Genomic DNA, 24,637 nt, shown 5'->3' on the forward strand with positions numbered 1-24,637 from the left:
ATGTGTCTCTACAACAGACCTTAAATTAATCCTTTTCACTTATGTACAATACATAAAGAGATCCTTTCAGATAATAATATAGCACTTAAACTGTCAAACTTTTTCAATGACAGAGTAATAAGTAGTTGAAAAATATGTTGATTTGTGCATTTCCTCCTATGCATTAAAGGAAAGGTTCACCAGATTATGTGAATTTCAGAATTTTCTCACACTTGTGGATCAGGTTTATGGAAGGTATTTTTGGTCTTTTTTAAATTAATTAATTAAATTATAAAATAAATAATGACATCGCAAAATATGTCCCAAATTTGAAAATTAAATGCTAAAATAAAAATTTTAACATTTTCAATTGGAAAATGAAATGTCAAATCATCAATTTTATTTTATTTTTCAATTTGGCCAGAATGATGCTTCATCACGTTGAAAATAATAATGAAATAATTTAATTTAATGTTTTAATTTTTATTTTAGCCTTTAATTTTCAAATTCGGGACATATTTTGCAATTTAATTTTTTATTTTATCATTTAATTAATTAATTTAAAATAAGACCAAAAATACCTTCCATACAGGTTTACAGTATATGACTAACTTTCTTCAGCCGTAGAGTTACATTAAATTCTAGCTTTATAATGGTATTGAAAAGTACCTGAGATATGAAATTCTAAAAATTATCCATATTACTTTAGTGGGTTAATATTCACTGTATGGACCAAAATTTTCAAAACACACTACTAATGAACAGGTGTTACTGTACTTTTGTCATTTACGTATCAACACAAATCTTAAAGCTATAGCATATGATGATATTCTCAGGAATTGTATGCTGCTAATTTTATGGCAACAGTTTGGGCAGAGCACCTTATTTTTGAATTATTATTAGTAATAGTGTGGGTGTATGTGGTCATGTATTGAAGTACGCTAAGAACTACAGGAGGCATGATATGGAGACGTGTTGGTCGCACTGGTTCTTATGTGTCATGTGACGAAATAGGCATATGACAACTTGAGACATGCAAGAATCCTGTGGACAAATTACAACTAAAAAAGCAAATACTCCATTTCATGATACATCTGACCGATGATAACCCGTCATACATTTCATTTTTAAATATTGTACTAAAATTCTTTCCTTAGATAAATGAATTGTAGGCCTATATTTGTGTATTGCCTTTCTAGCAACATCATCATCTGAAAATTGAATCAACCTCTTTAAATTCCACCTCAAAATGATATAATAAACACTGGTCTGTTTATAAAAAACTAATCATCAAATGAACTGAGCTTTCAGCCTGCATCCTGAAAGAGGTTGAAAAAGACACTTTTAGCGCATCTTAACTGAAATGATAGTAATTAAATACAAAGAGTATCATGGCAATTACATCTGCAGAAGCACCTTGTGTGTGCTCCATTAATGGAAGATACTTTAGATTGTACACTATGCAATAAAAATCCACATATAAACAAATGATTCAGAAACTGAAATGTATATTAAAGGGACAATCCACTTTTTTTGAAAATAAGCTCATTTTCCAGCTCCCCTAGAGTTAAACATTTGATTTTTACAGTTTTGGAATCCATTCAGCTGATCTCCAGGTCTGGCCCTAGCACTTTTAGCATAGCTTAGCATAATCCATTGAATCTGATTAGACCATTAGCATCGCCCTCAAAAATAACCAAAGTATTTGCTGGCTGCAGCAGGCGCATTGCCCAAAAATAGTCCTCTGTTTTTGTAACCAAGGGGAATATTTTCGAGCCTTCGTAATACATTCGTGCCAGTTCCGCCGGACACGTTGGTCGACCGCATACGTCATCAAGGTTTAATATTTCTGGTTTAATTTCAGAAAAGCAACTGTTACATTTCAAGGTAAGAATTAAACTACAATGATTGTATGTCTTAAAATAAATAAATCTTAATTTTCTAATGTATTTTAACTGAAATGTGAGAACCTCGGTGACGTATGCGGTCGAGCAACGCGACTTCCGGAGAACGAACCCGAAAACATGTTCGGGACGTGTCCGGCGGAACTGGCACGAATTGCCACCCTACTTCGTAATATCATTGCGTCTGTTGCAGCCATGGTACGACAAATGTTTCACTCTAGGGAGCTGGAAAATTTGCCTATTTAAAAAAAGTGGAGTGTACCTTTAAGTTTGTCATGTCTAAAGTATTATGTATGTCAATACATGAACAGAATACTTTATAAATCAAGGCAGTAATTACAAAAATCAATGTCAACCTGATTGTGCTGTAGTACATGCTCAGTTTATTGACAGTCAAGTATACATATTCAGTGTATTATATAAATGACTCTTACATAAGGAAAAATATACAATGATCAAAAATACTGAACATGCTATAAATGAAGTATATTCAGTCTGAGCACCAACCTTTATTATATCTATATTCAATGAAACTAGAAATCACATTGCCATTTAGTACAGAGGTCACAGTGGGCATGTTACAATGCTACATACAGCATAATCGATAGCTGCAAATACCACACCACATGCCTAAATGTAGTGAAATAAAATGATAAATTCACTCTTGACCACAGCTGGTTGAATTACTACACCTAATGTAGATTAATTCAAGTAATACAGTGTTTAAATGTACCGTAAAAAGTAAATAAGTGCCAGGAATCCAGTGGTTTTAACATATTGCATCATTATTTAAAGTGTTACAACCTCCATGTATAGTATTACTTCCTGAGAGTATTAAAACATTAAATTATTACACACAAAATGAATCAATAAAACATATCCAAAATATATACATCACTTATGCCATTAAAATGTGCACACCACACGTTTCTACCTACAGTGTGAGTATATCAGTGCCAGATATACAATTTGTGAATCGATAATAAACATCCTTAAAGCTTAAAATATTATACATTTATAAAGACATAGTACCACATATTGTTTTCCCAACAAAATCATGTCACATTTCATTTAAATATTTTTCAATTTTATTCTGACCTATTGAGGGCATTTGACCTGAGGTAGACGCAAAATATATTCCTAACAAAACAAACAGTCTCAAAGGGCACAGATTTTTACAATATGTAATATAAGTCTTATTATGTGCCCAGAATGTGATTGTGAAGTTTCAGCTCAAAATACCCCACAGATCATTTATTATAGCATGTCCAAAATGCAATATTATACAACATCTCCCTATTGGGATAGGGTGGACATTGACAACTCGCTGAGGGCGAAAACTATGGTAATGCAGGACTGTCAGTCAGTGGCTGTAGGCGAGGCTTTATCAGATGTCACATTAACAAGAGAATCAAAATGGCATGTCTAATGAGACTGCTTTGGTTTAATGGGGTTTAAAAAAGGAACTGGTGGATTTTGTTATTGTATTGTGGTTGTGTTTACACACTGCCAACACACATTTATGTCCACAGTTGATTTTGCATAATAGCTGGCCTTAAAATGACATATATAACAATATATGTATATAACAAATAGCAACAAAAATAACTTACTACATTTAAAATACTATTGTCAGAATGATTTCATTAACTTCCAATTATTAAATAATCAGCAAGTAACTTTAATAACAACACCAGCATCTTCAACTAACAAATTAGTTTTACAGAGGAACATTTGTTGTGTCATTTTGTATAACACCAGGGCTGTTCTTATTGCTGTATGGAAATGCATGCAAAATATATCCAAAAACCAACAGGCATTTTAATTGCATTGATTGTTTAATAAACCTGCAGCAATGTGGCAACTCAGAAATAAAAGTGAAAATGACGTATTTGCCAATGTATGGTAACCTGTACTTGGAATGTGACCTTTGTATTTAACCCATCCAATGAATAGTAAACACACCCGGAGCAGTGGGCAGCTATCACTGCAGTGCCCAGGGAGCAATTGGAGTTAAGGTGCCTTGCTCAAGGGCAACCTGCCAGTCGTGAGCCTTGAATCGCCAACTCGCGGGTTACAAGCCTGATACTCTAACCCAGGGGTAGGCAACGATGGTCCTGGAGTGCCAATGTCCTGCAGATTTTAGTTCCAACCGTGATAAAACCTTCCCTACCTGTATTTTTCATGTGACTTTCAACCTTGATTAGTTGTTCAGGTGTGCTTGATTAGACCAGGAGCTAAACTCTGCAGGACATCGGCACTCCAGGACCGACGTTGCCTACCCTAACCACTAGGCTACAACTGCCCTTTACCCAAGTGTTACATACACTAACAAATGTTATAAATACCAATTCCCTCTGTAAAACACAGAAAACCCAACATCAGTCATCAGCATAGTTCCAATACAGTGATGAATATTAAGCTTAAATAGGTTTGTACACACTAAGGTCATAGGTCACACCCAGTACTGATTGTTTCGTAGGGTTGGGTTTGGGGTCCTGCAAAGTATTGAAAATTCTGGCTCCTGGTTTTCAAAAGAGCACAGAGACATGGCCTGGTCATATGGGTTTTCACCTCTGGTCTGCAGTCTGGTTATGGGAGAACTTCCAGGGTTTCTAGGATTAAGAGGAGTGACGGTTACAATTGGGATGGAGGCACTCCACTTGGGCTGATCCTGAATGGATGGATCCTCTGTTGGTTGTGAACGAACTGATTTGCTCTTCTTCCGGTTCCGCTTTAAGAGCAGCGTTAACACAACAACAATGATGAGCAGAAGAAGAACAGCAAGCAGAGGCAATAGGATGATCGTTGAGTTTGAGGAGTCCGTCTGGGTTACTGATTCCACTTTCACTGGGGTATTATTTATTGGATAAATCTCCTCCTTCCCTTGCGTTGGTTTAGGGATAGTGGTATGTACGTCATTGCTGTTTGAGTTACCCCATCGATTACGATTTTTTAACTTGGACACAGACTTGGTCGCTTGTTGAGTCTGCCTCACGGTGGAAGATGTAGAGGTAGGGGCAAGGCCCATTGCAATTGTATGGTTATAAAAAACAGGTCTGATTGTGGACATTGAGACCGTTGACATCTCAAGCGTGGGAACATAGGGTACAATGCAAAAGGGGAAAATCCCTCTGGCAGGTTGGACGTTGTCGGCTTTAAGCACAAATTCAAATGAGTCGTTTAATTCCTGGAGTCCCGTCAGGTTCGCCTTGAACTCAAGGGCCAGTTTCTTCTGCTTTAATTCGCCGAAAGTGAAAGACTCCACAGATTCGGCTTCCCTTTCCTTGTTGTTGGTTGTCCTGATAACCCTGCCATATTCTGGATGTGATGTAATTTCAAACAATGGGTCACTACCGCTCAACAAAGCCAGTTCAGAGACATTCAGAAAATCTGGCTTCAGCTTATTTCGAATTCCGTTTGCAAACTTTGCCCCTTTTGTGTACTTAATGAGCGGCTTCACTGTTATATTAACTACTTGATTGCTTAGATTTGCCTCTGATGTGAAGGCAGTAAACTCAAAGTTATCATAGGAAGATGAAAGATTGATCATGTGGTAGCTTAGCTTTTGCACCTGGAGATCACCTTGATTAAAAACGGTGACTTCCTCATTATCAAGTAGAAGTCTGCCATACTGCGGAGGTATTGTAATTTTATAATGAACTGTAGTGTTTTTACCATTGGTGACTGCAGCTAAGTGTGACTGTGTGAGTGCCACAGAGGTCTGTCCTTGATCCAGTAGCACTTCTGTGTTGTTAACAAGTGAAACAGTGATCTCGATTACATCCAGGTTGAAGAGTTTATATAACGGACGATGATGGCCATCGGTCACGCTGAAGTAGAACGCCCCAGATGCTGGGCTGCCATCATGGACAAAGAACAGCTCTCCGTTATTAATCTGAGCTTGAGAGAAGGCATCCACCGACTCGTTCAAGTGCCCTGCGATAGCGAGGAAACCATTGCTAGGTTTGCTAATCACGGTGTACTGGATTTCACTGGGTGGATTATCTAAGTCTACAACATTTAGATTGTTGGGTCCAATAGCAATGGTGTCACCCTGAACAACTTTAAGGCTGGGGGCTTTGGTCTTCAGAACCGGTGGCTGATCGTTTACAGGGATAATAGTGATATTGAAAGATTCGGACACTATCTCAGAGTCATCTAAGGGGCGGTTTGGTGGTTTGCTCTTTAGGTTGAGAAAGACGTCAAAGTCGAAATTGTCATAGGTGGTCTCAGAGTTGTCATGATGATATGTGATTCCATACTTGTTAAGAATGTACTGAGAGAAATTTGGTTTTTCTTTGGTGAGATTTCGCTCCCCGACGATGATGACACCATGCCGTGGCAGAGATGTGACCTGGTACCAAACCTCATAAGAGCTGTGCTTAGATTCAGGCAGTTTAGTCATGAGGTTGGATGCATCCAGCATCGATTTGTCAATTAACACCTTGTCTCCCTCAGTTACCTGCACAGCTGGATGAAATTAAACGAAAACAGCAAAAAATAAAATTTAGCACAACGCTTTTAAAGTTTTTTATGAAAATATTTCCAATTATATATATAGACGGTTTCATCGGACGCACGTGCGCTGACGCGATACACGTCTGGATCCGAACTTTACTTCCGGTTTCATTTTTGTAATGGTCTGACTAGTTGCTAAACTGATCTCTTGAACAAATGCCTCGTTGAAAATAACAAATCTTTTGGTTTCTTAGGTAATCTATGTGTTGTTTTTTTTTTTTGCTTTTTATATAAATAAACTACGTTTAAAGAACTTTGTTGTTATTTATTCTTAGCGGAGTTTACCAGAAGTTACGTGCGGACCGTGACAGCCGCTTGTTTATGTTGTTCCTGCTGAAACCGTCTATATATCTTGTATATATAATATGATTTGAACACCATTCTTTTTTCACCAGTTTCACCAGTCTGTAAACAAAAATATACTAGTCAGAATTTCAAGTGGATCAAAAATTTCCCTAAGACAAGAATGTGTATTGGGTATTGGTTTTAAGCAAACTTTTAGGAAAGGTTTTTGTCCACTTCAAATGTCGACTAGTGTGGATAATAGATGAGCTTAGATGCAAAACCCTCTAAGCGCACCTGACATGTTTTTTGGTAAATTAGCATTTTTATCAGACTCTTAGTGGATTCTGCCAACAAATTGCTATTTCTAAATGACCTGAGGGCTGGATTAAAGGTCCACTGTGTAGAGTATTAGCAGCTTTTAGCGGTGAGAGGCTTTTGCAGCTGAGCTCTTCATATATAAATGATAAAATATTCTTGCTTTGTAACTTAACAACATTCACTACAAACAGGCAGGGTGCATTGTTTCTGTCACATTTTCAAACTGTACCTTTATTTTTGAGGAGCACAGAGCTTCGCTCAGATCCAACATGTTCATAAGAAATGTCGATGTCGAACGTCTGGGTTTCAAGCGTAGCAGGAGGAGATGACACCGTAAATGTAAACTTGTCTAGTGCTGCCCATCCCAAAGAAGTCGCATGACTTTGCTCATATGCGATTTCACCCTCATCCACCTGTAATGATTACAGTTTTATAAGTCAAATATGTGAGCCTGGACCACAAAACTATTTTTAAGACGCATGGGTATAAGACTTTAGTCTATTTGTAGAAAAAGCCAAAAATATATTGCATGGGTTAAAATGATTGATTTTTCTTTTATGCCAAAACTCATTAGTATATTATGTAAAGATAATGTTCCATGAAAATATTTTGTAAATTTACCGTAAATATATCCAAACTTTATTTTTGTGATTGGATGCAGCAAAATCGCAATCAGAATTGGCCAAAAACTCTCCAACAAACTTTGCTTTCCCATTCAAGTTTGCTTCATGTAAAGCTTACAATTTTCCCCATTCATCATTCCAGAATCTTCTTAAGTTATACCTTATTGTTAATAGGTGTTTCCCGAAACGATCTTAGGTAAGTATACCTTCTGTAAGTCATACGCTCGGAAGGTTGGTCTGGAGTCATAGGCCACATTTACACATAGCTGGGTATTTTTAGAAACAAATATTTCCCAACCTCCGTTTTCAATAATAACCTTGTGCACACTACATCGTTTAAAAAAAAACTTGTCATTTACATCAACCCGCATAAATATGCTGCCGAGCACTATTATAACTATGCCAAACCTATGGGCGGCAGTGTAGGGAGAGGAATAAAGCCATGCAAGCCAATCAAAATCCTCAGAATCAACACAAACAAATAACACGAGCGACTTCCTGTTCCTTTCAAAACAGCAAACATAGAGTGCTGCGTTAAGCATTTTTTAGCGCATAATGTGACGTTTCGGAACCTAAAATCCCGTTTCTCCTAGTTGATACGGCAACACATAACCGGGGTTATCAGAAATCTCAACTTTAACTGGAGGTTTTAGAAATAATGATGTTTTCTTGTAAATGAGAGGCCAAACCAATATCTGCATATTTCCTTCATGTAAACGGCGCATTAGCTATGCCTTATCAATCTTTACTCCGCTAGGGGCCACCACTGTGACAAAAGCTTGTGTACATAACAGTCTATAATTAAAGATCTGTAAAAAAAAAAGCTGCAATACACTTCGTGTTTAATTATGCAAAGCTTTTATATTTTAAAGAATAAAACCCACACATAATTAGACATTTATTATATTAGAGGAGAACCGGGACAATTTTCTACAAGGCCTGATAACATTTGCATCCCAAACTATGACGGCATCTTTAGCACGCAACCCTTGACAGACCTGACAAATATTGCGTTATTTACTCAACGTTTTCCACGTGTAAATCCAGAAAGGTGTTCCCCTTCGAGGGAACTCGAGCTGCGTTGCCGAAGCTACTCTATGGGAACGCCCTCTGCGTGATTGCGTCTAAAGCACGTATGTCAAATCAACCCAATGGTCAAGTGACACGTCATAGGCGGGTGACGTGGGAACCAGGAAGCTATAAAAAGAGCACCCGGCAAGCCGACTTCAGCTCTTTGTGCCTCAGCAAGCAAATGTGTGTCATGATCATGTCCAAGTCCAAACAAAGTTTTAAGGAGTGTGCTTCCCCGTGTCCTCGTTTCATTACGAGCGAGGACTCGCATCGTCTCTGTGTTATGTGCCTCGGGGCACAACACGCACGATCATCTCTTGAGAGGGGTGGTTGTGCACATTGTGAAAGGATGCCGCTCCGTACGTTGCGCTCGCGGCTCGCACTCTTCGAGGAGGGTGGTGAGCCGCGTGTTCCCCACGGTTCTGGCCCCGCTGCTGCCGAGGCAGAGCGGAAGCTGCGATCGCGGGGATCACAGCTAGATCTCACGGACGAGCTTGAGACGGGTCTCCCCCTTTCTCAGCCTTCACCCGCGGGATCTAGTGCCCCGTCTCTGGATTCGGAAGCCCGCCCTGCGGTTTCTTCCGCCCAGGGCGGGAGCCCAGATTTGCATTTGTCGTCGCCCGAGGAAGTCGATATTATGTCTGTGGACGTGGTGGACGCTGAGGAGCCTTCTCATTCGTCCCCCGCGTTTGATGATTTATTGGAGGGTGTCACTAGTGCCGTGGCTCGCTTAAAATTAGACTGGCCGGCGGAGACACAGAGCGCGCATCCTCAGAGCGCGCGTCACTGATGTGTCACTCAGGGCGATTAAAGAGACTGCGAAAGCCGTGGGTAGATCAATGGGAGCTCTCGTAGCCACGGAACGCCATTTATGGCTTAATCTGTCCGAGCTTAAAACCTCGGAAAGGGCATTTCTCTTAGACGCGCCCGTTGCGCCTTCCGGTCTCTTCGGCGATGCCGTTAATACTGTCGTCGAGAGATTTGCGGAGGCTCGTAAGCAGTCGGCGGCGTTCGAGCGCTATCTCCCCCGCCGTGCTCTTGATTCTAGGGCTGCTGGGCGGGAGCAGCCATCGACATCGTATAGAGCATCGCAAAAGCATAGTGTTGCCACTCGTGGTCCCCCTCAAAAAAACTGGGGTTCAGGCGGTCGCACTCAGACATCATCCTAGCAGAAAACAGACCTGAGGGCTGTTATTATGGCGAGGAAGGCGTCGGCTAAAAAGAAGTCCTGAGGGACGTAGTGTCATATTTCCGAGGGCAGCCCCCAGTCGATGCCCTCGGGATGCCAGTGTGTTAACCCCGCCGCAGTGTGTGTTTCGGGGCACAGCGGCTTCATATTCTTGTGTGCCTCGTGCGCGGGGCACTCAACACCTCTCTCCGAGGAGGGAGGCATTAATATCACCCAGGTTGAACCCTGCCAGTTTGGTTCAGGGCACCGGGAAAAGTTTAAGCAGTACACCAAAAGCCAGTTTCGAGAGGCTGGTCCCCCTTATAGAAAATTTGGCAGCATGGAAACTCCTGCCAAACGTGTCTCAGTGGGTTCTGCAAATAATAGAAAAAGGCTACAAAATTCAGTTTTGCAACCAGCCACCCCAATTCAACGGCGTGTTATCTACCATAGTGGGTGCTGGGCAGGCTCTAATAATGGAACAAGAAGTAGAAACTCTCTTGTGCAAGGAAGCCATAGAATGTGTTCCTCCTCACGACAGGGAGTCAGGGTTTTACAGCCGCTATTTCATAGTTCCAAAGAAAGACGGGGGGTTACGTACTATTTTAGATCTACGTCATCTGAACCGGTCTGTTGCAAAACTAAAGTTCAAGATGTTAACTATAAAGCAGATCGTCCCACAAATCAGATCCGAGGACTGGTTTGTGACGATAGATCTAAAAGACGCGTATTTTCACATATTTATCCTCCCGCAACACAGGAGATTCCTGAGTTGCCTTCGGGGGCGTGGCTACCAATATCGGGTTCTCCCTTTCGGTCTATCTCTGTCACCCCGTACATTTACAAAGTGCATGGATGCAGCGCTGGCTCCATTACGACTCCGGGGCATCCGTGTCTTAAACTACATAGACGATTGGTTAATTTTAGCCCAATCAGAGAGTATGGCAGCGCAGCATCGAGATGCTGTGCTGACCCACATGAGAGGACTGGGGTTAAGGCTAAATGCAAAGAAAAGCATGCTCTCTCCAGTACAGAGGACAGCTTTTCTTGGCGTTATATGGGATTCAACAACAATGCAGGCACATCTGTCCCCTGCTCGTGTGGAATCCATTCTTTTGGCTGTAGGCAGAGTGAAGTTAGGCCAGTCACACACTGTAAAACAATTTCAGAGGTTGTTGGGGCTCATGGCAGCAGCGTCCAATGTGATACCCCTTGGGCTGCTTCACATGAGACCGCTACAGTGGTGGCTCAAAACCAAAGGGTTTTCCCCGAGGGGCAACCCGTTCCGTCTGATCAAGGTCACGTGCAGATGTCTTCGTGCCTTAGATCTTTGGAAGAGACCATGGTTTCTCTCCCAAGTCTGATGTTGGGGGCTCAGTACCGTCGAGTTACGCTGACAACGGATGCTTCCCTCACAGGCTGGGGAGCAACTATGGAGGGCCATTTGGCTCATGGATTATGGGGGGCCAGACAGCACAGTTGGCACATAAATTGCCTAGAGATGATGGCGGTGTTCTACGCCCTGAGATGTTTCATCCCTCACCTGCGGGGCCATCACGTGTTAGTCCGGACAGACAAGACGTCGGTAGTCGCGTACATCAACCGCCAGGGGGGTTTGCGTTCACGCCCCTTGTAAAAATTGGCGCGGCATATCCTTCTGTGGACACAGGGGAAGTTGCTGTCCCTCAGAGCAGTGTACATTCCCGGGTGTCTGAATCAGGGAGCAGACGTCCTGTCGAGACAGGGGCTGAGGCCCGGGGAGTGGAGGCTCCACCCTCAGGTGGTGGAGTCCATTTGGACGAGATTTTACCAGGCGGAAGTGAATCTGTTTGCGTCCAGAGAGACGACACACTGTCCGCTATGGTTTTTTCTCACACATCCAGCACCGCTGGGACTGGATGCCATGGTTCAGCCGTGGCAGAGGCTACTGCTGTATGCTTTTCCCCCGATCACTCTGCTCCCGGGAGTTCTGGAGAGGGTTCGTCGCAACAACGTCCGCTTGTTGTTGGTAGCCCCCCTCTGGCCGAACCGAATATGGTTCTCGGACCTGGTGTCCCTCCTCGACGGCTCACCTTGGGAAATACCCGTCAGGAGGGATCTCCTCTCTCTGGCGGGTGGCTCGATTCTTCACCCCCGCCCAGAGTTATGGAAACTGTGGGTCTGGCCTAGGGCTGCACGATTCGAAGAAAAAAATCTAATTGAGATTTTTCTGATCAAAATTGCGATTCGCGATTTAAAGTGCGATTCATTAGTATATAATAAAAGAGCTACATCCAGGTTTGTTGTGGTGGTTTTAATAGCACCAAAGAAAGATGCTGTGCTACTGTTTATTTAAAACCTCTTAAACATTGTGCCAAGTTGTTTTTTTTTACTAAGAACTTTTTTTTAATCTAAGAACATTAAAATACAATTTAACAACATTTTTTTGAAAGTTTTATTTAAAATAACATATAGGCCAACGTATTTTGGCTGTCACTACATCAATGCTTTTGACAAGCAAATGTTTAGTTTTTTATTTTAATCATAAGACTATACTCATTTTGTTTTACTTTTCAGGCATCTGTCATAAATGTAAATATATTAGTTATTAGAATCTATGATTGAACATAAGCAAAAAATACAAATAAAACACTGCACAGTCCTCACTGTAGGATTTTAAATGTGGAGCTGCAGAAGCTTGTTCAGTTAAGAGTAAGGAGTGATTTTAATTTTTGGTGTGTAATAAACATTTCTGACACAGAAAGCACCAGGTTACTGTCTGTCACTTTAAGACACAAGACAGCTTTAAAACTGCTCTGCTTCAATATACTGATAAACATCCAGCTGTTTATGTTCACTTAGACAAGAAAGAAAACTTAAGTTTAGTGATCACGCGTGTGCTGACTGCTCTCTGTGTGCGCGCTTCATGAACCCTCGTGCCTGTAAATATTCAAAGTGGTGCAGATGTGCGGGTGCAAGAAAGTATAATGTACCTCTTTCGTCTGCTGTGTTCCGGGCTATAAACCTGCTTATAGTCTGATGAGGCGCTTGTCATTGTTTGCGATGCATGACGAGAAACGGATGTATATACACCTTTCTTTAAGTCCAACATTACACAAAAGGGAAATGTTTTCGCGCATTTCTGTCCTTTCATTTGCCGGTTAATGAGTTATAATGGGTTTTTAAAATGACTGAATCCAAAATCTGCCAACTTCATGACATTCCGCGTTGTGCAGTTAATTCCATTTGTATGCATTTCGCGATGCTGTCCGTGTTTTCCGCATCGCGGAAATCATATGGCCGTACACTTTGTTGAGGAGTTGAACTGCTGCTCGTGCTCATGTTTTCCAAATGGTGTTATCTGACGTGTTGTCAGCACCTCAATGTTAATGCCCTCTATTGGTTTAAACTGCATCAAACGTAAAATGCGCATGAAGCGAACTGTCAAAAACTGCGTACTAGATGATTGTTATATTTGATAGTTTTGAATCGAAATAATCGCAGCTCTTGCGATTCGAAAATCGCATCCATTCACATCGCGATTTCGGTTTAAAAAACGATTAATCGTGCAGCCCTAGTCTGGCCACTGAGGGGGCCAGACTCATAGAATCTGGTCTCTCAGCTGAGGCTGCTGAGACCATTCTTCACTCCAGAGCTCCCTCCACGAGGAAGCTTTATGCCTTTAAATGGAGAGTTTTTACTTCCTGGTGCAGAAAACACCTGCATGACCATGTGAACTGCCCAATTGGTACAGTCTTGGAGTTTCTGCAGGAAAAGTTCACCGCAGGGTTATCTCCTTTTACGCTGAAGGTGTATGTGGCGGCCATCTCGGCTTACCATGTTCCTCTGGCCGGGCAGTCCCTTGGGAGAGACCCGCTGGTGCAGGCACGTGCACACATAGACATCAAAGGGGGCTTGAGCACCTGCCCTTTTTATTCCTGGAGAGAAAGTGCCCTTTTTTTCTGGGGTGCTTTTAAAAAAAATACTAATAAAATGATCTTTATTCGTATAACAACTGATGTCTGTCTGTTTCTTGTGTTTTTTACTTGTTGCTTATTTAATTTAACATGAATTTATTCAGAAATCATTTAAATGAGATTTAAACTCTTATATAAAGAAAAATAGCGCTATTTGTGGCACACAAACGGTTAACAGATGAGTCCCGCCTCCAAAATTCACATCGCTAATATGATTGGCTTTACCTTTACTTAGTCCCGCCTCTCTAACTTATTTCGCTTTATGATTGGTTTGTCAACACTCGTGGTGCATCATTCGCGCTTCAAGCGCCAAAGCTCAGCCCGACCGAGACGTGATCATGTGCATGATTTTGCAGGCAGGCAGCTACCGGTAAGTGTGTGAGGAAGAAAGCATTCTTATATTAACAGTTTTATGCACAAAATATGGGACACGTTGTTACACATAACGATTCAGGGACATTGTTTTCCATGGCAATCCCATATTAACCTGAAGAGTTGCAAACTTGTAACAGTGTAGTGTATGTAGTTTAAACAGACTGCTCATAAAATAATAAAGCACAAACAATAATACAATTGCTAACTACAGTAGTAAACTTTTTTGTTTGCGTTTTTTGTAATGGCTGTTAAATAAGTATAATGTGTTATACTGGAGTGCTGGAGTAGATTGGAAAGAGATATCTGATGGTTCAGTATTTTACTTGCCCAGTCTGAATTTTCACTGACATCACAAAAAAGTTAAATATAAAATACAAATAAAATAGGCCTAATCTATATTTGTTGTTTCTGACATGTGTAACCCTCATAAATATGAAACCTAAGATTAAAGGTGCCATAGGATGTGTTGTCATAATATGTTAAATTGTTCTTTCACAATAACATTGAATGTATGTTGCTTTATTAAGTGCAAAAATTATCCAGAAACGTTTTTACATGTCTATTTACAACCCTAGAATTTGACATTTGAATGAAATGGTCTATTTTTGCCCTATTTGAAAGGGTCATGAATAATAATGTTGAGCTCTGCTCTGATTGCTCTGCTCTGAGGCTCATGCCAGAAGCTCACATTAGTAAACAGACCTTATATTTTGAGCCCTTATCAGACAAAAATAAATTTTGAGTAACAACTAACAACTAATCAGCTAAACGCTAGCATATGATATAGCATTTATTGGCATGTAGCGCTAACTCAGCAGTCACAACTTTGTTTTTAGCATTTTAACAAATTTGTAATTAATGTTATTGTAATGTAATTTAATGTTTTCAAAACATGCACATTGTGTAATGGCTTCCTTTGCTGCTCTATAAACCTAGCCTACTAAAGAGACCATGTTGTCTGTGTGAACTGATTATTTTGTAGACATCTTTTGAAAATTAAACAATTGGGTGAGTTTGAGGAAGATAAAATTAATTAACCTTTTTAATATTTTTTTTTAAAAAGGAAGTCAGAATTGCATTAATATATATATACTTTTTGTTTAAAAAAAAAAGAAAGAAGAGAAGTGCCCTTTATTTCACTTGAGCCCCTGCCCCTCAAAATGTCTGTGCACGTCCCTGCGCTGGTGGTCCGCTTCCTTCGTGGCACTCGGAGGCTGAGGCCTGTAGTCCGACCCAGGGTCCCAGCTTGGGACCTGGCCGTTGTGCTAGAAGGTCTGTCCATGGCTCCGTTTGAGCCCATTGAGACCGTTCCAGTCAAGTTTGTGGCACTTAAGACAGTACCTCTGTTGGCAGTCACTTCTCTGAGGAGATTGGGTGACCTTCAGGCCCTGTCGGTTTCCCCTACGTGCCTTGAATTCGCACCGGGGATGGTTAAGGCTTTCTTGTACCCAAGGCCCGGCTATGTGCCTAAGGTACCGACTAATGTGCCATGACCTGTCGTACTTCAGGCCCTCTGTCCTCCCCCATTTAGGGATAGGAATCAGGAAAAGCTTAACTTGGTGTGTCCAGTGCGAGCACTGGATGCCTATGTTCACAGATCTTCTTTGTGGAGGAGGTCTGAACAACTGTTTGTGTGCTTTGGCTCGCCCAAGAAAGGCCTGCCGGCGACCAAGCAGACACTCAGTAAGTGGATAGTTGAGGCTATCTCTCTGGCTTATGAGACCACTGGACGGCCTTCACCTATCGCCGTCAGAGCTCATTCTACTCGGGGTATGGCAGCCTCCAAGGCCTTGTGGCTAGGGGCTTCAATGCAGGATGTCTGTGATGCGGCAGGCTGGTCCTCTCCACTCACATTCGTTCGGTTCTTCGAGTTAGATGTTAGTGCTACGCCTGGAGCCCAGGTGCTCATGTCTTAAGCTGTGCGCGTTTTTACACACAGACAGGCACTTGGTAGTATGGTGTTTTGGTACATCGTTCCCATAGCGTAGCTTCGGCGACGCAGCTCGAGTTCCCTCGAAGGGGAACGTCTCGGGTTACGAATGTAACCATTGTTCCCCGAGAAGGGAACGAGACGCTGCGTCTCCCTGCCATACTCCCTGCATCCCTGTCTCGCCTTGCTTCGGCACAATCTAGCTGAAGTCGGCTTGCCGGGTGCTCTTTTTATAGCTTCCTGGTTCCCACGTCACCCGCCTATGACGTGTCACTTGACCATTGGATTGATTTGACATACGTGCTTCAGACGCAATCACGGAGAGGGCGTTCCCATAGCGTAGCTTCGGCGACGCAGCGTCTCGTTCCCTTCTCGGGGAACAATGGTTACATTCGTAACCCGAGACGTTTTCAACCATGATAAGTAAATTCTTAAAGTGGTCATTTTTTTCTTATAACGCGTTGTGTTACTCATTTCATGTGTTACAGTGCTGATCAATCTACAAGTTATTTAGTGCTCTAACACATCCTGAAGTTTGACTTCTCAGAGTTTTCAAAATAAAAGTAAATCAGGTTTAAATGTCATTCTTAAAAGTTTTTACTGTTGTATATGTTGAAAATTGATATTCTAATTTGATTAAAATTCACTTTCATAGTGTTTAAACTGTTGAACAAATTTTTTATTCTCAACAATTCAAGTTTGTACTGTCGGTTGCTTTTAAACATTTGCTAAAACTGACATTTAAAATGAAAATGCAATTTCATTATTTTTTTTCATGTATATTTAATAAAAACAAGTGTGACACAAAAATATATCTTGTTTTGTTATGTTACTTTTGACCCACCTGTGTGTTACTTTCGTCCCTGCTGACAGGGTCAAAAGTAACAATGTGCTACCTATGCTCAAAGTGAAATTATACTGAAGTCGTTTTACATTTGTTCAAAATTCCACCTGATATTAATAGCCCACACTTGTGAGTTACTGACCACAGCAAAAATATATCTTAAACTTTATCTTTTAAAATTAAGTTTTTCTGAAAAATGTTACTTTTGCCCCTGCTCTCCCCTTTATTTAAAAGAAATGATTGTGAGTGGAGGAGTTGGGGAATCTATGAAAGCTATACGCTGCGCTATGAAACCCATTCATTTCAATGGCTTGTGCCGCGCGAGGGCGGTTTTTTTTGTTGCGCCAAGCAAAGCGCGAGCGCAGCGGTCAAAGTTCAAAATAGTTTAACTTTTGCGCTGCGCTCTGTGACTATTACCCGCGTGGCCAATAGAAACGGGGCATCCAAACAAGCAAAATGGACGAAAGCTTATACTCGGGATTCTCAGAGCTTTATAATACAAGTTTATGCTCCTACAGAGACATGGGAAGGAAAGCCGAGTCATGGAAACACGTAGCAATTCAAGTTGGCATGTTACATGTGGTTTAAGTCAAGCAGCTTGTTGTAGGTATGCTTAAAGTTACGTGAAATGGAGACGAGCAACATCAGTCTCTGTATTCCTCGTCGACTATTTAACGCAAATATAAACACTGTAGTAATTTATTGAAAACCCCGCCTACTTTGGTCTGGCCATCAGAGCACAAATCGCTTGGCTGCGCCGAACCCAGCGGCGAGCGCAGCGCACACCGCATCCTATGTGAAAGCCACATTATAGTCTTACTAAATCAAAGATAGTGCTGTACACAGGACTATTTAGTGTGTGTTTAGTGTAGTGTATTGTCTACTTTTGTTGAAATTCTTTAACTTGTGAAGCGTCCTTAAGCTTGGGAAAGGCGCTATAAAAATTAAACATATTATTATTATTATTATCATCTGCATTCCATCCATGAAATCTTTAGTTTACCGGCTAGTATTTAAGCTGCAAATAAATGAATGAATACAGTAAAAATCGTATGCCGTGGGAGCAAATTCAGCTCAGTTTTGGACGTGCTCACCAGAATTCTGCACCAAAGAGCTATCAGGTATGTTCATGGTAAACAAAGCAATGAGACAGCCTGTTAGTTGATCCGTTGGGTCAGATTGCTTTCACACTTATAGCAAACGTTGTTTGCAATCGAGCTGAGACCAACTCTTATAGGCTGTCTTGGATCGATTGTTTTGGTGCGAATCCGAGCCTGATTGCCATGTTCAAATTTGCCTAAATGAACCGAACCAAGGGAGAAAGGTCTGAAAACACCCAGGATTATCTCATGATTTTAAATCAGACTCCAGATTTTCAAATAGTTGTATCTCAGCCTCATATTGTCCTATACTAACAAACCATATATCAATAGAAAGCTTATACAGATGATGTATAAATATTCAGATGATGTAAAAAAAACTGACCCTTACAACTGGCTTTGTGGTCCAGGATCAAATATATTTTCTCCAAAATTATACAAAGCATTTGCTTTCCCCACCTCCCACCCGACACACCCAACATCTCAGCCATGACTGCAAAGTATTTTGTTTTTACTGGTGCGGCACATTTAGTTCCCCTGGTGTAACTTTCTTTACACAAACCAATACTGTCTTATACCACATTCAGTGTAGCAGCTACCCAGGACATTTAGCTATATTAGAACATGCAACATTTAAAGCATAGCAGGCTAAGCTCAGATTAAGCTCACAGTAAATGTACATTCATAAAAGAACTTACCATTTGTTGTGTGAAAGATGAAATTTCGGCTGTGGACCTGTCTGCTTGCACACTGACCAGTTTTCCAAATTTTGGAGGAGTGATCACAGTGAAGTGAATGGTTCGATTTGAGGCACTGCTATCATCATTTGTTACTGCATGAAGAAGATCTTTTGAGATCAAAGATAAAGAGCCTAAACGAAAAAAAAAAAAAAGATAAAAATTACCCTAAAGTTAGCTAGAGGGAACTGCCTAGTGCATACAAACAAAACCGCATTGTTTGGTGCACACCAGTTTAAGAAACTTTTAATGGAAATACTCTGGATTTTTTTATAGCAACTTTTTACAGAAGTGTTTCTAAGTGTGAAAGTATGCAGAAATGACAAAAACCAGAAGTCACTGCTATATTTGCATTAAATGTGTAAAACCACACTGCTTTAAGCAGGAAGAGTATTTCAGGATCAGGTTTCAAATCTCTTTTAGATTACAGGGCATAAGTATGACAATGAAGAACTATAAACTGTATTAAATTATGTATTTTGCTAAAATACACAAGCGCTTTCATTTATGGCCTTAATGGGAAGGTCTTTCTAATTTATATATATATTTATAGTTTCTGCTGTGTTTTACAGGCAATGAAAACTCATTCAGCAGAAGGCCGTAAGACAAGGCTGAGAGTAAGTGGTATTCAAAAGTACTTTCCAAACTCCCACACGAAAATAAAACAGCTGTTTTCTGCCAAATTCGACATTATTTCTACATTTCTAATGATGCTGTGTCAGATACCTTTTATTCCAATTTTGCTATAGTCAGTTCATTTTAAAACTGAAAACAGATGCAGCAGATGTTACTCAGTTGTACTGTCCCAGACAAAGCAACTTCGGGGATCTTTTTAGCTTCTCATATAAAATTTGTCACATGACAGTGTTTCCAAGTTAAGAAAATGACCGAAGTCTAACAAATTTAGGGACTTTTCCCTATGATCTTTTCACATGCACTCCTCTGAGCTATTTATAGTTTGACAATAAAAGTAGTCTTGTTATAGCATGGATTGATTGCACTAGGCTTAAGAAACACTGTGTTAATGTTTAGACAGACTACGAAGTCTTAACTGGCTACAAATGGGTGGTGACTCATTTTGTTGACTTCATACCGAGCGGAAAAGAGGCGTCAAACGGGTTCCCTGATTCGGCATGCGAGTCAGCCAATACTCCAGATGCTAAACTAACTGCTGAGAGTAGCATAGAGTGTTATTGTACTTTATAAAACCAGATGGTTAGCCTAAACTATTCTGTTACTAAAGTCATAAAATACTGGTTTTGTTTTTATGCTTGATAGCGTCTACAATTTGATATTTGATTCACTGCATGCATAGACTGATTTCCTTTTAAAGATCATGTAACATGTTTATCAGTGTTAAGGGTTTATCAGTGTTACCTGGAAACACATTAAGAGGTCCAGCCTTCTCTAGAGTAAGAACCAGGGCACGGGCCATAACACTGAATATTTGCCTAGGGGCAAAGTTCATACCATCGTTTACTTGAAAGTTGAAACCACCTGCCATAGCACCTGAAAGCAGAGCAAACATCACTCACATCAGGAACTAGTTTCATTCACATTGCATTGCACCATGGGAAACAACATAAAACCATATCACCTATTTTAAATATCCATTACAATTGTAATACTCACTACAGTTAGATCATAAATAAGTACACTTTACTATATATTAATATTTAAGAGTGTGCCTATATATATATATATGTTTGTCCACATTTCAGGGTAAAGTTATTGTGTTATATAGTTGTGAGCCATTGTTACACTTTCCTGTTTTCCCTAAAAAGGACATGGATAGAAAAATTTGATGATTTGTCACAAAACACTGTCATCTAGTGGTTAGAGATGCCATTACAGACCCTGAAAAAAAAAACATGATTGTTCTGTCCAAAATCGCCTACTTCCATACTAAATAGTAGGTAAAAATCAGTAAACGAGGTGAGTAGTATCAAAGTCCATTTAGGAAAGTTTGCGCCACTAGGTGGCTATGTTTGCAACGCCTCTGGGCAGTTATTTCAGTCATGCAAGACTAAAGTCCTATCTTACTTGAATGGAAAGATATTTCAAAAATCACTTGCTAAAATTCCAATTAAACAACATATTTCTGACCAACAATGAAAACCTCCATCAACAGTACCATAACTTTTGTTTCTTAAAGGGACACTCCACTTTTTTTGAAAATAGGGTAATTTTTCAGCTCCCGTAGAGTTAAACATTTAATTTTTATTGTTTTGGAATCCATTCAGCTGATCTCCGAGTCTGGCGCTAGCACTTTAGCATAGCTTAGCATAATACATTGAATCTGATTAGACCATTAGCATCGCGCAAAAAATATCCAAAGAGTTTCGATTTTTTTCCTGTTTAAAACTTGACTCTTCTGTAGTTACATCATGTACTAAGACTGACAGAAAATACAAAGTTATAATTTTCTTGGCCGATATGGCTAGGAACTAGTGATGCACCGATGTATCGGCCACCGATATTTATCGGCCGGTTTTTGATGAATTTGAAACCATCGGCTTATCAGCAATAGCACGAGAAAGGACAATACCGATTGTTTATTAATTAACTGCATAAAGAAATCCATTATATGTAAAAAAAAAAAAAAATGCTGAATAGCAAAAACCACCTTCACTGTTTTAATGGTCTATGAGTAGATACTAGAGTGGAAAGTAGATCATAATTCAACACCTACTGTCACAGTATGCGATTTTGGACTTGGGGATTGTTATAACTTGAGAGTTAGCTTATGATCTCACCATTATGCACAAAAAGCAGCTGCCGGTGAACAATGTGAGCTTGAGTAAAGTTCATAATTGGCCTGTTGGGGGCGCTCTTGAGGGCCAGATGACCATTGCTAGGTTGGGTAATGATGTACTCCAGTAGTTCAGGCGGCGTGTCCTCATCCTCAGCATTCAGATCTTCAGGGGTGATCTCTGTGATTGAGTCCACCCACACCTGAGTAAACCATCACACAAATAATGAGACCTAGTGTTAGAAAGGTTTTTGCCTTATTTACACAGCTCAATGTTTCCCAGCCAGAAAGAACAAAAAGAACTTGGATTAACCTACTGAATAAAAAACATTAAATATTTATGTTACTTCCGTACAAAAAAGAAAATAATGTTTGAGATGTATGCAAATTATGGATGATACTCATAGCAGAATATGTGTTTTTGTTTTGTTATTATTTTTAATACAATAATATACACAATATCCTCAGTGGTAGACCATTGCGTTAGTAGTGCAGAAGGTCATGGGTTTGAACCCAGGGTACACATACTGTATACTGATAAAATATGTATACCTTGCACTACTCTGCCAAAACGTAAATGTGATTTCAAAAGTGGCACTAGTGAGCCACCTTGTGGCCAATTATTGATATTTAAATGGTTGTGTTTATAATAAATAAGCAATTGTGTTATTAAACAGAGTGATTTTCCTCACTCCTGTGTGGATGTTATTTATCTTACAACATTTCTTCTTGACTAGAGTATTAGGTTGAGTATCAGGCAGTGAATTACATATATTGAGATTGTAATTCCCTGCAGTTTAAAACCATGACTGGAAAGCCTTGAAGAATCTGAAGCATTTGGGGAGGATAACCCTAACTCACTGCCTATTGTCCTTAATATTAACACTGTTTATTTTTTTAATTAAGGTTAAAAGACATACGTTAAAGCCAGTAATTTATGATAAATTTAGAGGCTTGACCTTATGGGTCTCAGGAAAGTCTTAACCTTATTCTATTTTCTATGATTGATCTACAACACTAAGATCATTGGAGTCACTTTACAAAACTATTAAAATATTGAAACAGAAAACATATCAGCTATAAGTTTGTGTACTCTTGCCTTTGAACCCCAGCTGACCCCAGCTGATAAAAAAAGAGTGATATTTATATATATAGTAATCTCACCCGGAGGACCTTGTTGGCAGTAATGACCGGAGACTCATCGTTGATGGCTATGACCTGCACATAAACAGTCCATGGTGCACTATGTTTTCTCAGCTCCGTGTCATTTGCAGTGATAGTGAAGCTGTCCTCTAAAGTTTCTGTGTTGTCATGGACATAATATATAAACTCCTGCTCCACCTGTTACAAGAAAAAAACATTAAATACGAGGTGTCTTAAAGGGACATTCCAACTTTTTTGAAAATATGCTCATTTTCCAGCTCCCCTAGAGTTAAACATTTGATTTTTACCGTTTTGGAATCCATTCAGCCGATCTCCGGGTCTGGTGCTAGCACTTTTAGCATAGCTTAGCATAATCCATTGAATCTGATTAGTCCATTAGCATCACGCTCAAAAATGACCAAAGAGTTTCGATATTTTTCCCATTTAAAATTTGACTCTTCTGTAGTTACATTGTGTACTAAGACCGACGTAAAAATGAAAAGTTGTGATTTTCTAGGCCGATATGGCTAGGAAAAATCAAGGAATAATCCAAGAATTTGCTGCCTTACCATGGCTGCAGCAGGCGCAATGATATTACGCAGCGTCGGAAAATAGCCCCCTTGGTAACTTTCAATAGACCCCTTAATCGCCCACATCACTGTGACGTCACCGCTCTAGCTGGAGGCAAAAAACTTCCACCGACTGCGGAGCGGCTGCAGATCAGCTCCGCTGCGTTACTGCTCCGCACTCCGCCGTCCTCCAATACCCACCAGATCCGTATTTGTTGCAGAGCGGCTGCGTGCTGAAGTGACGAGGACCCATGAGGTCTCGCAAATTCACGTGATGATCGCGCGATACCTAGTTCTGTCTCTGCCCATTATGCCGTTGAATTATGACGTTTTTACAAACCACCCCAGATCACAACACGAGATCTCGCGTAGACAGAGCAGTACATCAAATCCATACAAAATTCAAAAAATAAGAAGGCTGCTAAAACATTTATTTATGCTCTATCTTTAATGTATTTATTTGAAACTCCCCCTGGCTCTGTTCGTGTCTATTATTTGTTGTTTCTGTATTAATGACTTTCTTTGTGTGTGTTTGTAATGTTTGTATTGCAAATATTTAATAAAAAAACAGGTATGATCACGCGATAAAGTCATGGCTCCGCCCTGCGGAGCTGTCCGGCATCCGTCAAAAATAGAAGCTTTGCGTATTTGTGCCGGAGGGCTGCGGATGGCCGCAGTTGTGACAGATTCGGAGCGCAGTCAGTGGAAATACACACATTGACTTGAATGTAAACCGATTGACTCCGCCGCCGTTCCGCAGCGGATCCGCAGCCGTTCCGCAGTCGGTGGAAATCCGGGGTTAGCCATCTCGCTAAAAGTTTGAGGTTTGGACTTTAAAATGTAACCTTGTTGTTTTTTTGGCTGCCAGAACAGAAGGAACAGCACTTTTGTTTCAAATCGAAAGTTTTACCGGATTCCGGCAATTGTGGTTAAATGCAATACGGCAGAGGCGATCATAAATAATGCTTGTGTTTGCAGAGCACACTTCATATCATGTAAAATAATCTATGCATATGTACTGGTGTGTTGGTTTTATCTAGTACAAATCTGAAAGTGTTTGTTTTATAGGTGAAAAGTCCCCGACCGTGATATTGTTTAGCTTAAATGTTACAGCGATAGATGTGTGTGCCATCCTTTGAATGGTCTCTTAAAATAATCCACATTGCTAATCACAGCTAGCCCAGCGATAGGTTACATTAGACCCTGCTGAAAAAAACAGCATACCAGCAAGACCAGCATATGTTGTGTTTTGGTGCTGGTTTGCTAGTGAACACCAGCTAAACCAGCATCAAACCAGCATCAGCACCAGCATTAGCACCAGCTAAACCAGCACCAAACCAGCATTAGCACCAGCTAAACCAG

General features: G+C 40.4%; 1 protein-coding gene across 1 annotated transcript in view; it reads right to left on the reverse strand.

Annotated features, from left to right (window-relative positions):
- Positions 1-2,266: 2,266 nt before the first annotated feature.
- cspg4ba (chondroitin sulfate proteoglycan 4ba) overlaps positions 2,267-24,637 on the reverse strand; it is a 35,773-nt gene continuing 13,402 nt past the window's right edge. The window contains exons 5-10 of the mRNA XM_065266941.2: positions 22,728-22,904; positions 21,568-21,766; positions 20,189-20,320; positions 18,773-18,945; positions 7,237-7,420; positions 2,267-6,356 (exon numbers count right to left, since the gene is read on the reverse strand). Coding sequence (XP_065123013.2) covers positions 4,339-6,356; positions 7,237-7,420; positions 18,773-18,945; positions 20,189-20,320; positions 21,568-21,766; positions 22,728-22,904 — 2,883 coding nt within the window. The 3' untranslated portion in view covers positions 2,267-4,338. The remainder of the gene's footprint in view (positions 6,357-7,236; positions 7,421-18,772; positions 18,946-20,188; positions 20,321-21,567; positions 21,767-22,727; positions 22,905-24,637) is intronic.

This window comes from Paramisgurnus dabryanus, chromosome 5, assembly GCF_030506205.2.
Source record: "Paramisgurnus dabryanus chromosome 5, PD_genome_1.1, whole genome shotgun sequence".
In the NCBI taxonomy this organism is placed as follows: domain Eukaryota; kingdom Metazoa; phylum Chordata; class Actinopteri; order Cypriniformes; family Cobitidae; genus Paramisgurnus; species Paramisgurnus dabryanus.